Genomic DNA, 13,862 nt, shown 5'->3' with positions numbered 1-13,862 from the left:
TCTCTCGAATACAGTAGGAGCTTTTAATTTTTATGAGCTTCTTTTCGTAATTGTTAAATTGCCTCAGATGCAATGATGATTTGAATTCGACGCAAATGTAATTTAGATGAATGAGCTTGGACGAGCCTCGAATTGAAGCTTGTTACTCGGACTATAGCCAGAGTCAATTTCCGCGAACGTGAGTCGATGCGTCGCGAATGTGCAAAATACTATGGACGACTAGTCCTGATACTATGGACAGTTCCAGTTCAAAGCAAGCAACAAAATGTGGTCTACATTTGTATTTGGGTTGCTTTCAGGGATTGTGCTTACAAATGTACGACGCACAGTTCGCGATAGACGCACTCAAAACTAGATTACAACATAGAGCAATTGTCGCCTAGGGTCGACTCAAAGAGAGATGTATCAGAGAGAAATGTTTGAATGCCTTAAATTGAAAACCTATTCGAAAATAACAGCTGCTTTTCTCGTTAAGAAATATTAAGTTTTCTCCAAATCGCTAGCATTGTGTGCCCGAGTTGACGCTCAGTGAAGCATCTTCTTCTTTCAAGATGTAGAGTCTCTTTCATACAGCTTCATTGTCTTGTTCAAGTAATACTCACAAACATTTAACTGGAGTTTCTCTTCCAAAAGTCTTCTTCCGACAGGAGTCAAACTTTTGTCTTGGAAAGATACGAAAACAAAATCACTCTTGATCAATTGGCCTGCTCTTCTGAACTGGCGAAGCAGATGCGCTTCAAAAAGTGCAGGGTCGTCAGTGAAGACAGAGGCAAGCCAATGCACAAATTTTACTCTCGGTGATAAAGACCCAAAACTGAATGATCTCGGAAAAACGCCATTGTCACATTTTTCTACAAACATGTCATCGCCCTCTTGAAGCATGTAATTGATATTCGATCGTACAGGAACAAAAGGACAAGAATTGACGATAATGACGTTCTTTGGGAAAAGTGCTTTCGTCCCGAAAGATGACAAGACGACATCGCAGAAGAATTCTCTCGAGCATGGCACAATCTTGGGCGTATTTTCGTTAATTATATCAGCGCGAGTAAAGAATCTATTTTCAACATGATATGCCAAGACATCACACTCGAGGAGTTTTGTTTGCTCAATGCAGCTAACGTGTTCAAAACTGGTAGTAAATCTTTCTCTTTGTACGTAAGGGTAATGGGCCCTTGCGTGCTTTCTTATATACTCGGTTAATGGCCTCACAAGACCTTGCCCACGAAGCTCGGGAAGAATTCTTGCAGCTCGACGGACAAATGTTTTACCGTCGTCTACGACGAAATAGGCCGAAAGACCAACGAATTTCTTCTTAGAATGGGCAAGGACAATATGTAAATTGTCTCTTTGAAGCCACTCGTGAAATTTCATCGGAAGATAATCGTGTCCTTCGTAGATTCCTTCCGAAAGTTTTACTATTTCATCGAAATCATCGAGACGAGCTAAGCGGAATGTAAGAGATTCCATACGGCTAGTTGTCCTGAGAAATGATGAAAATGTGTTTGAACTGATTGAATATACAACCCAGCCTTTGGGTTATTGAAGCTCTTACGAGTTTTACAATTGAATGAAGAGACAGAATGGAAGACTTCTTAGTGTACCACAACACACTACAGGAAAAAACCTCTTAATTATTAAATCTAAGAGTCTACGAACTGCGACTGCATAAATAACAAAGTTGAGAACCACTGAAAGTGGAAAGATGTCAAGGGATAAAATAAAATAAAAATCACTCAGATTACATGGCCAATCGTTTCCAATCAAAACAAACTATTAAACCTTAGGGGCCAAAATTTACTTAAATAATACATGTATAAAAACGTTACAGTTTTACATTTTGTAAACTTTCGAAAACTGATTAGTAGGTAGATATGAATTAATAATTGTTAGCATTCAATTTAAACCTGTGCAATCAAATTTTAAAAAAATTCTTTTTCCTTGTTTGTTTGTTTTTTTTATATATATATATATTTGAAAGCTTCGTCGGCCACAGATTTGGTTACTTACATTTAAATTCGAACTTAAAACTATGAGTATTTAATAATCGTTGATTTTTCTTTAACTGATTTAGATCAAGCTTATCAGTGTATATGTTGTTGAGTTTCACCCATGATACCTAATTTCAAAATAAATCAAATCTTTTAAATAGTTAAAATGGCTTTAAATAGTTTCAACAAGGCTTTGATTAATGTGTATACCGACTCAGAGGCAAAGAAAATGGAGGCGGAAAGAAGAGGAAATGGAAATGCAGGAACAGAACTACCAGAACGCGCGGAATCTTCTAAGGTCATAACTTTACTTCATCTACGAGGGCTACTTCTGTATGCAAGAATTAAGCACTAGGTTAGGAGGGATTAGGGCTTGCGGTAGAGGAACATAGGAGTTTGTATAAGGTTAAAACTCTATCGGCAAGAAACCCAATAAAATATTAAAAATTGTTAAAAAATTCATGAATATCATCAGACTTTGCCGATACATTACTTTAAGCAAAAATCTAATTTCAAATCATCCGTTAAGCTAGAAAACGGAAGCAAATCGTAAAAAAATATTGGAAAGGAAGTCTTCCTTTTCTTCCGTCGAGATGCCTTTTTGTATTTATCTTCGTCTCTCTGTTGACGTTTTATTCAAGGAAAATAACTGAACGTTCCTTCCGTCTCCTCTGGTTTTAGTCGCTAGTGTAAACCCAGCCTAATTTCGATAACGTTCATGAAGCACACTCTCTCTCATGCAGTCCATGTGCCGTTATTTTGAACCAGATTTGATAAAATACTGTATTCACTTAAATAAAGCGACGCGGCGCTAATTAATTAAACTTCTTGAATGAAGTCTTTTGGTTTATATCAACTCATTCGCTACTGAATGACACGGCGCTTTATATTTTCGATTTCATTTCCTTTGTTTTGTTGAAAAAAAAAAGAAACTCATGATAACAGCGTCAATAAGGTCCACTTTTCCCTCTAATAAGTCAAATCAGCTTCAACAAAAATATTTTTAAAAGGAAACAATGAACAAGGAGGGCGCAGCGCTCATTCGAGAGCGGCAGGCACTTAACCAGTAAATACGGATAGTTACTGGTTTGGGTGCAAGATATTCTTGTAACTTTCTGTAGAGTAATCAATTTTCAATTTTCCGTGGACCTCGATCGTCAACTCAGACTGGCGGAGAATAGAACTAAACAGAACTTTAAATCTATGTAAGACTTATCTAAGTTTCTGATGCACTGCAATTTGTGTAGATATTGATTTAATTTTAATGTAAATTGTCCAGCATCAAGGTCAAGAGAGGCCACCATAAAGATATTCAAAAGCGGTCGTTTCCCGAGGTTGCCTTACAACAATGACTATCCAGTTGTTAATAGTTCGTATGTGAACCATGAATTCTCACTAAGAATTTTAAGGGGAATGGGTACAAGCTTTCCGCGCAACGACTTCTGGATGGGCAAGAGTTCCTTTCTAAACCATCGACCAATCATAACTAACGCTCGTTCACCCAAACAATCCCGCAATTCGCGTCACTCAACCCATTCTTCTTGTACCCATTTTTCCTTGAGTTTCTTAAGTGGGAAATTCCAACTACACTTGCCATGCAAATACTTGCTCTAGGACGTACTCGAAATTGTTGAAAACATCATGTTTCACGTGCAAAGGCATTCTTTCTTTCCTAAACCGTCAGTAAGTGCAATAGAAAATTTCAGCACTCTTTCGAAATACTACATCTACGGATTCAAATCTAGTAATGTAGTCATTGAATGTTAAATCACTGATAAAATCAATATGTTCTTTTTCTGTGGTAGACTGCAAAACAGTCCGTATTTTTGCGTATTCAGGTACGTGCGAGCGGTCAAACAAAAGGTCTGGAACGAGGCTGAGAGACTCTTACGCCACGCTTTACCGATTTCTTTACTGATTTTGATAAAAAAAAAAAAAAAACCGATTGTTTTGCAGTCTATTTCTGTGGCAAATCTGTTTGTTTTTGAAAAGCTATCACGAGAGACAAAACAAGAGAAAGGAGAACGCATGAAAGCGAGGTAAATAGCTTTTGTGAGTGTCTTTGAAGGCTAATCGCGTAACCCATAATTGATCATGTAATTTTCAATGACAAGCCGATCAAGGTCAGTATCGAGAGGTAAGCAGCTATACTACTGTATCATCAGCTGGCTGAAAGGAATACTGACAAGGTTCACCCGTCAAATTTGGTGCAAAATTTGATGTGTGCTCTCAAATTATGCACAAAATAACGAAAACTCTTTAGTTGATGGAAAAATCCTGAAGCGTAACTGATGTCCGCGAGTAGCATATATATCAAGAAAGATCTCTAGGTAAACGGTTCTCAACATATTCAATATTGAGCAGCGTCATGAACAGCCCTATGTTTTCTATTGCTACGAAATAATTATTTTAGCCGTGCGAGAGCTATTTCGGCTGATGTTTGGGTTTAACTATACGCATGATTGAGAGATGTGGGCGAACTATGTTAACTTTAGATTATCGAAATGTATTGTGTCAGGAGCCGATGCTGACTGAGCTGTCCCGGTGGTCCTTTTAAGTAGACATTGAGGAAGACAAACAGAAGTTAAGTAGTGTTCTACAGCTATTTAAAGTAGGCTCTGAGGAAGTATATTGAAATAGGGAAATAACACTTTCGCTTCGCTTCGGTCGATTTCCTTAAAGCACAGTCCTAGTCTCCGGTTTATTGTTCTTACAGTGTCGTTGGAGAACTGGGAACTAGGGTCTTATCTACCTAAAGGTTTGCAGGAAAACGAATGAAGGAAAATAGTTTTGAACTAAAACCCCCTTCACATTAAAGTAATTGAATTAAACCAGGTTTAACGAAATGAAAATCACCCCAATTTATATGCTTTAATTTGGGCTTTCAGTTATCAAAGTTCTTCAAAGTTGTTAACCAAACAGTTTACAGTGGACAACAATCAGAGAGCAAATTTCCCCCCTCCGGGGGGGGGGGGGGAGGTACGCACCGAGTTTTTTTCACAGGAAGGCTCTGCCCCGGGGTCCAACCCCTTACCTTCTTATATACCACTTTTGCCAGAAAAGCTACCCCTTTCATATACCTTTTACTGACAACTAGTACCCCTTTCACAATGCTCGGTCTGTTGATATGAATCAAAAATCCCTAAACTATGACGTTTTCTTGTGTCTTAAGCGTTTGTTACCCTTTTTGGTCCTATTACAGACCGAAATGACAGATTTCGCTACCCTTTCATATACGTAATGAAATCCCTATCCTTCTATACACCTCTAGCCCAGAAAAAGGTACCCCTTTCGGGCGGAGCCCCCCCACCACCCCCCTTCCCCCGTGTAGGCCATTGTAGGAAGTACCCCTTGATGCTTTTTTGAAACAAACAATTCTGTAATCCGTCTTTAGATAAACGTCTGACTAAACAACTTTTGAAAATGTTTATCAAGCCTTTGTTGGTAGGAGAGACGTCTGTTATTGTCACTTTTGATATTTAAACGATACTTTTTTTGTTTTCCAGTATTTCAGATTTATGTGGCTGGAATGGAATCTGTGGTTGTTCCTTCAATAGAGATTTCACTGAGTTTTGGAAAGACACTACTTGAAAGTGGACAACAGCAAAAAGCGTATTCGGTTTTCACAGAATGCCTCAAAATATCACAAAGCACGGGCCATCCAACCATTGTTGCAGCTTCCTTGGCCTGCTTGGGCATGTTTTTTATGCCAAATGACGTGGCTCGTGGGGTATCCTATTACGAAAACGCTTTAGAAATTTTAAACAATTTTGAAAGTGAAGAAGGCAGCACTGGAGCAAGTAAAGGAAATCCTAAACTAAGAAGACGAAATCAGGAGATAATGGCAGAAGCTTACGCTCTGATTGGGTCAGCCAAGAGCCAACAGAGAAGTTTCGCTGAATCAATCCGGTGTTTTCAAAAATGCCTGGATATATGCGAAGATTTAGGAGATACTCGCTTCAAAATCAAGACCTACGGACATATGGGCGCAGTGTACAGAAATCTTGGACAAATTCGTCAAGCTATAGAGTGCTTCGAAAAAGAACTTCACCTTGCAAGAGAGAGAGGAGACATGGATCTGGAATTTCACGCTCACACTAACTTGGGACTTTGCTACCGCGATGTCGGGGAATACTCTCGGGCTCTTGGCTGCTACGAAAAATCGCTTGATGTTGCTATGGCGACAGGAAGTAGGCAAGACGAGTGCGGCACTTACGCTAATTTGAGTAATGTGTATCGTTACCTTGGTAACGCGAGGAAAGCTCTGATATATGCAAAGAAGTCTCTCGAGTTGTCTAAAGTGTTAGGGGACCTCAGAGGGCAGTTTGCCGCCAACGGTGGAATGGGAAACGCCTACTGCACATTGGGTGATAACCAAGCCAGTTTAACCTGCTTTCAAGAGAACGCCAATCTTGCCAGGAAAATTGGAGACAAAGCGCTGATTGCTCGTGCAGAGCACAGCTTAGGGCTCGCTTCTCGGTTCAGCGAAGACTACAGAAAAGCACTTACTCATCACAGGACAGCTGAACGCCTGTTTAAGGAATCTGGAATGAGGCTGCCTACTTATCACGCCATGTTAGGCAGTGCCTACTGTCTGCGCATGTTACAGGAGTACAAAGCGGCTGGTAGCATTTACCAAGAATGCATTAATGATTATGAAGAACTGCGCTCGCACCTGGGAAATCAAGAAAATCTTAAAGTTTCAATCGGGGATTTGCATGTCATTGTGTACAAAGCTCTTGCTTACACGATGCTTCAAGATGGCGAAGGAAGGGATGCTTTGTTGGTAGAAGATCGCGGGCGTGCCGTGGCATTGAAAGATCTTCTATACCATAAGTTTGCAGTGAAGTCAGTATACAAGCTAATTAAGGAGCAGGGCACAGAAGATGCTAAACGTGTTTCCAGGTTTGTTGATAAACTGCGAGAGGATGATGAACTGACTACACTTTTCTACTCATTCTTCAATGGTCAGATGTGTATCTGGGTTGTTTCAAACACCTGCGTGGACTGGGTACGACCATGGGGAGAGAAAGAAACTGAAAAGTACTGGGCGCTAATGAACCTTGTTGATACGTCACTAACACAGATCAGAGAGGGACTGAGGGGAGAAGTGGAAGACAGAGAGATATCCGCTTCCGAAGCAGACGATTATGAAGATGTTTTTGCTGTCGTCGAGTCAGCGTCAGTACCCTGGAGTCATCCGGTTAAACACTCAGGAAATTTCAAAGATTTTGAAGTAGATTCCAGCAGAAAGGGTGTTCCAAAGAGTAGCTTGAAGACTAAACTCAGTGATGTCTCTGACCAAGGCAATCCTCTACGCCAGTTATACAACATCCTGATCAAACCAGTTGAGCATCTCATCCGAGGAAACAAGCTGTTGATCATTCCAGAAGCCGCCCTCTATCGACTTCCTTTTTCTGCTTTACTGGATGATGAAGGAATTTTTCTTTGCAAGAAGTATAGTGTACAAATGTGTACCTCACTCGAGACCTTGGCGATTATTTCTGAGCGTCCCAAGCAAGACTGCCAGGGTGGAGCCCTTGTGATTGGTAATCCACTGGTAGGGCGTGTCTGTCGGAGAGGTGTAGAGGTTGACCCCTCTGACCTACTTGGGGCGCAAAGAGAAGCTGAGTTAGTTGGATCTCTCCTCAATTCTGCTCCCCTCATACAGCGCATGGCTACCAAGTCCGCCGTTATGAAACGTCTTTCTAAAGTAAGCATAGTTCACATCGCTGCCCATGGGGATCCGGTCAGAGGGGAGATTGTTCTCGCGCCAGATCCAGACCCCGCTCGAAATAACCGCCTACCAACCGAGGAAGAGTACATGTTGACATGCGCAGATATCGCCTCGCTGAGCCTGCGAGCTCGTCTGGTAGTTCTCAGCTGCTGTCAAACTGCACAAGGAGACATACGGGCCGAAGGAGTTGTGGGTATTGCTCGCTCGTTCTTGGGGGCTGGTGCGAGAGCAGTGGTTGTGTCTTTGTGGGCTATTGATGATGAAGCCACTTTATCTTTCATGGAACTGTTTTATAATCACCTGATCAAACACGGACTCGCCGTGTGTCAAGCGTTACAGCGAAGCATGTTAACTCTACAAGGGAGAGAAGAGTTTAAAAGGATCTCTGACTGGGCGCCATTTTATGTTATTGGAGAAGACGTGAAGTTCAGTAATGAAGAAATGGAGCAATTGAGGAATAAAACCGCCCCAGGCAACAAAAACTAATCTGTGTACACAGTGAATATAACCGACGTTTTTTCCTCCTGCTACAGTTATGACCCATATGTTTGTTCATCTATCAGCTACTCGAGTCAGAAAGTCGTATTTGTTAAGAAAAGCGACTGGAATAAGCGCCGGACTTAGGAGCAGAACACCAATATCAGTGGAAGGAAGAGAAGAAGGAGGAGACTCTGAAAAAAAAGACATATAGATTTGGGTTACAGATGTTGTTAGTATCTGAGACTGAAACGGTCTGTCAACCGACATATGACATAAGTTATTGATAACGTTTGTTTTTTGGTGTAGTAAAATATCTACTGATATTCGAGTTACTTTCAATTTGACATGAACTTGCAATATATTATTGACAACAAAAGTAGGAAAGTTCTATTATTGCAATACATCAACAGATCTAGTTTCTGAGAAACTGAGATTATTGATTCTGGGAGTTGGCCAACTCTCTTTAACTCGATGAAAAAGTTGATTAAATTTTTATTAGGTGAACGAAGTTTAAATTTTCCTTCAAAAATTTCTTTCAAATACCAGTGGTAGAATACAGCCTGTAAATTCTATAAGACCTATAACCTCTCTTTTTATACGAATTTTCATATGTGGAAGTAATTAATTTATAGGTAACATTTTTGTGATATTTACGACAGTGTCGTCGACGCAAGAATGGAAGAATGTCTTGATCTTGGTATGTCCTGCTTTAGTATATAACCAATCCCGGTGGTAGAACCGTTTAATTGACAAAGAATTGCTCTGGAAAGGCTATACTGGTGTTTCAAAGAGTGAAAAAAGATCATCATTTTCTTTTTGTTTAGTATTAAAATTCCATCTGAGGAAAAGTTTTTCGGATGAACAATTTGTAAACTAGTGCATAATATTCATAAAACACATCCAACAGACAAATTACTAAATAATTCATTTTAGCGGTTTCAGCTGAAAGAGGAAGCTCTTAATGACCCTGCGGTATAGATCTCGGCCTCTCAATATGTTCAGGCGTTAAATAAACCATAATGTTCTATTATATTTTGTTTTCTATTTAGCGAGTTGTTGTAGTACTGTTCTTGAATTTCAAATAAGTAGCCAAAGAAAACAGCCGACGCCACCACTGGTTTACCGGCGAAACGAGGGCAGAAATTCCATACTGATGACGCGTCACCATCAAGATCTCGCTAGTGCTTCTGATTGGTCGGGCGGTGCGAGAAATTTGCTTCGGCCAATCAGAAGTACTACCCAGACCTGGGTAGTGACACGTCATCAGTATGGAATTTCTGCGCTCGTTTCTCAGACGTCGTTTCGTCGGTAAAACCAGTGGTGGTGTCGCGAATTGTCGGCTGTTTTCTTTGGCTATTTATACTACTACATGAGAAATTTCTGCAATGTGATTGGCTTAGAGCAGTGGTATTTCAGCTTAATTTGAAATACCTACATGTGAAAATTACAGACCTTTTGCGGGTAGTAGTATAATCAAATAGTAGCATGATTTGTACGTGATATTTGGCATAAATACCGCTCGTGATATTTCAAAATTGTCTCAAATTACGTATAACAATTTCGAAATATCACTCGTGGTATTTATGCCAAATATCACTACAAATCATGGTATTACCTATACTTATTTTAAAAGGTACCTTTTTGCGCTTTCGATAGGAACGTTTACTTGTTTAATTAGATTCGAAAAGAGCGAAATTTCATTTAAACGGAAGTTAGAATCCCCTAAAAACGTGTGTGTATCATTCGCTGACGCTAAAGGGGCGCCAACGGTTGACACCTAATCCGTTAGATTTCTAACGACTTCCCAATAGCTTGACCATCAATAATGTAACTATTGCGTCGTTCATTATTGGTGTCTTTTCCGCTCTATATGAAATGGGAATCAACGGAGTAAAAAAAATAGCTGGCTTCTTTTAGCCGATCAAAAGCAAAAAAATAGAAGTGATCTGAAAATATTGATTACCAGCCAAATTGATAAACTGGCTCATATGGGGGTGCAATATTGGAGCAGTGGCGAGGGCTCTCCCCTCCCACTAATGTACCCCGCGGGTTCGAATTCCGGCGTCGACGCCTATGTGGGTTGAGTTTGTCGTTGGTTCTCTCCTTTGCTCCGAGAGGTTTTTCTCCGGGTACTCCGGTTTTCCCCTCTCCTTAAAAACCAACATTTCTAAATTCCAATTCGGTCTGGAGCGCACGGACACGTTTTAACAAGTTCTTAAGAACTCCTAAGTGCTCTGTGGGTAAAAAAATTACAATTAATCCTATTATGTCTCTGGAATTAATATATTCCATATATTCGGCCATCACTGACTAGTAGTGAACAAAAAAATTTATTAAAATGACGCCAAACGGTTGATATCTGTCAATTAGTAGGATTTTAAATGTCTTCCCAATAGCTTGACTATTTATTTGTAAAGATACCTTTTTCGCGATTTTGAGAACATCTCTTCTAACCGCAAAAAGGGAACTTTTTCGCGCTTTTAGAGAGATTGTTTGTAACCGAAAAAAGTTAACTTTTTCACGTTGTAGAGCTTTGTTGGCTAAAGTGAGAAATGGATGAAAGGTGAAAAATATTGACATCAAAATATTTTCACTTGAAAGGTGACAATACCTACCTTTTTTCATAAAAAAGGTACCTTTTTAACTTTTCGCCTAATCGAGCAGCATCAAAAAATAGGTAACAATTTTGAATTTTATGCTATGAAAAATAAACACAGAAACTTGAAATTTCTGCTCTTTTTAACTAGCAAAGTTGACCCTTTTGTAAAAAAGTAGAATTGCCAAAATCTTTTACTGATTCTAGGAGCTTAAGCAACGACAACAGCGACGGCAACGAGAACTGTAAAAAAGCAAGAGGTTCAGTTTAGCAAAACAACAACTTTGCACGTGCACCAAGCTTTTAATTAAGTGTACATTTCTTTGCCGTTGTTGCGCGACCACAACGTAGAACTTCCTAGTTTCACGTTTTATAAAGGAGTGAACGCAAGACAATAATTTTGTTTTTCTTTTTCTGAACTTAGGAACAGTCCTTTACAATCAACTCCCGAAACACTTGACAAATTGACTGAAATAGAATAAGAGCGATGACTGAGTTCGAAACAGCGCGAATTCAGTTTGCGTCGAAGGTGATGTTACACGAGACGATTCCCAACGACGATTTTTAGCGCAACACAACGTTGCAACTGCATTGTTTTGAATGGTTACAACATTGTTCCAACATTGCAGCACTGTGTTGCGCTAAAACTCGTCGTTGCGAATCGTCTCGTGTAACATCGCCTTAAAGCCTCCTTGTGATCATATTGGCTGAAACCAAGCCTGCTACTGTAACCTTTACTTTAAGATTTAATGTTGTTTCGATACATTTCAGTCATAATTATAGAGAAAGTTTTTTTACCTGTAAACGTCACAAAATGGAAACTAACTTTACTAGTCTTTCAGAGCTGAAAAAAAACCCCGACATTTAAGCTTGCCCTTTGTACAAGGAAGGCCTCAGTTTTACTTGCCCGGGTTAATTTCTCGCTCGACCAATTGGTATGGTTATTAATTTTTCATAAATTTTACATCAATGACAAAGAAGAAAAGTTTTTTACGTTTCATAACTTAGACATCAAAATAGTTCTGCACTCTCTTTTCACGGCAGTCTCTTATCTAATTTAAGTCTTTTTAAGAAATACGGATCTAAACTGAGGAACCTTTCCCTCTCTGAATGATTACTCACAGCTCGAACAAAGACAAGATAATTGCTGCTTGGGCTCTTTCTCTAGTAAATTTTGTATTCAATTTACTTTATATCTTTTTATTCTATACTCTTGCGCAAACGATATAGAATAGGAGCTATTGATTAAAACGATTGTGTAACGATATCACATGTCGAAAGAAAGAAACTTTTTTCTGGCGCACGCAGTTTTCAAATTATGTTATCGCACCATAACAAAATAAAACTTTTTTAATAAATCAACAGTCTGGTTTACTTAAACCAAGTTATGATAAGTTCCATTTCAATCTGTGTACGGGTGTACATAAATATTTTTGTTGTACAACTCTTAATTTAAAACGGAAAAGGAGATGTACAAATGGAAATTTTTCCAAGACTGCTATATGAATAGAAAGCACCGCGGTAGTTTATCTTCCTCTTCTAGAGAGAGTGTAAAACAAACTTCCTCGAGCCCGAAAAAAAAAAAGAAATTATTTATCCAAAAGTCACCTCCAGCCAGCATCTCTTCTATACATTTGCTTATTCTTAAGAGGAAAAATCCAAGCTATTTTAGAGCTTGTTAGATAGAAAAAAAATCAAAGTTATCTTTCCCGAATGAAAGTCAAAGGTGATTTAACATGTTACGAAAGTGTTGCGTGGATTTCAGCCGAAGTTATCGTGGTAATTGGAAAAAGGATTCGCGAACAAGGTTGCGCGTGAAAGTAATTTCACAACATCTTTCAACTTACCGCGAAATCGCAAGCTCATATATGATCTTTAAAACGACAACTAATTTAGTTTTATTGAATAATCTCCTGCCGCCTTATCTCTTGAAAGGACTTTTCAAAGCGTAAGACGAGTTCTACGTGTCTCGTTGCGAACTAGAATGGCAAAGACAATGCCAACTGTTGGATCATAAGGCGTTTTGAGTTTAATCCACGCGGGGCCGATATTTTGTATGGTATATTTTACTTTTTATTGCAGGTAGTAAAACAACGGGGTTCCAAAAGGCCAATAATTTAAAAAGCTAACTTAGTGATAAACGAGACGAATAATCGTGGAAGAAATCTGTAATCTCATCCCAGTAATTCTTCAATAAATTACTTTTGGGTAAAGTTGAGTCCCAGACTTGATAACAATTTTTTAACCCCAAATATGACTAATAGTACATTACAAAATATCACTTTTATTTTTTCCACTCGAAGCACACATGTCAAATAAGCAACGAAGCAACGAAAAATTCTTTGAGAAGCTTTTTAATCATTTACACGATGTGTATCAATCTACATCATTAGAATTATATTTCATTACCGGAACCGTTGTGTAAAGAATTCAGTTAAGAAAAAAATATAGCAGCTTTTCTGCTAGAGTAGATGGCATAGGGAAAATTCTAGCATTTTTGCTTGTGTTTATATTTATTTCAGTTAATTGAATATAAGTTGACAAAAGCGAAAAGGAACAGTTGATTTTGTTTTAAGTTAATGAGACTGAAAGCTTTTATAGCGAGACAGGTGAAAGTCAGCGAAAAAAAAAAACTATGAAAAAGACAGTACAAAGATGAGAAAAAGTGAAGATCCTTTTGTTTCAATAAGAGCGTCCTTCGAAAAGACTGAATGATTAAAGCAGTTGATGTTTTCATTTATGAAAAGTTTGGTATTTTCTTAAAGTACACTTTGCCACGTGCATTCATTTACCAATTGTGATTATTCAATCACTTCCTTATAAGAAAAAGTATTATTAGTATTAATCATAGCATTATTACCACTTGTTCATAGTTGTCAACTTAATTATTTTAGGCTCTTTATTTCTAGCAGCGGGGGCAAAAAAAAAAAAAGATATAAACAAAAAGAACCTACCAAAACATAATCTAGATAAAACCGCCCACGCTCTGTCCTTGGAAATAATGCCGTCGACCTTGTTCATGAAAAACGACTGTTTCGTCACTTCGGAAAGAGCCTTT

At 38.8% G+C, this 13,862-nt stretch overlaps 2 protein-coding genes across 2 annotated transcripts; one reads left to right on the top strand and one right to left on the bottom strand.

The window, feature by feature from the left end:
- Window positions 1-546: 546 nt before the first annotated feature.
- Window positions 547-1,499, bottom strand: LOC140925228 (histidine N-acetyltransferase-like). Its single transcript, XM_073375218.1, has one exon. The coding sequence runs from the start codon at window positions 1,468-1,470 to the stop codon at window positions 547-549; it is 924 nt and encodes a 307-aa protein (XP_073231319.1). The 5' UTR covers window positions 1,471-1,499.
- A 4,021-nt stretch (window positions 1,500-5,520) lies between these two features.
- On the top strand, window positions 5,521-8,214 carry LOC140924002 (tetratricopeptide repeat protein 28-like). The gene has a single exon (XM_073374008.1). The coding sequence runs from the start codon at window positions 5,521-5,523 to the stop codon at window positions 8,212-8,214; it is 2,694 nt and encodes an 897-aa protein (XP_073230109.1).
- Window positions 8,215-13,862: the final 5,648 nt, after the last annotated feature.

Source organism: Porites lutea, chromosome 14, assembly GCF_958299795.1.
Source record: "Porites lutea chromosome 14, jaPorLute2.1, whole genome shotgun sequence".
Classification (NCBI taxonomy): Eukaryota; Metazoa; Cnidaria; class Anthozoa; order Scleractinia; family Poritidae; genus Porites; species Porites lutea.
This window is presented reverse-complemented; position numbering and strand designations above follow the sequence as displayed.

What these genes read in the sequence shown, in the direction of transcription:
- LOC140925228 (XM_073375218.1), bottom strand. Translation starts at nt 1,470, where the DNA reads ATGGAATCTCTTACATTCCGCTTAGCTCGTCTCGATGATTTCGATGAA.
- LOC140924002 (XM_073374008.1), top strand. Translation starts at nt 5,521, where the DNA reads ATGGAATCTGTGGTTGTTCCTTCAATAGAGATTTCACTGAGTTTTGGA.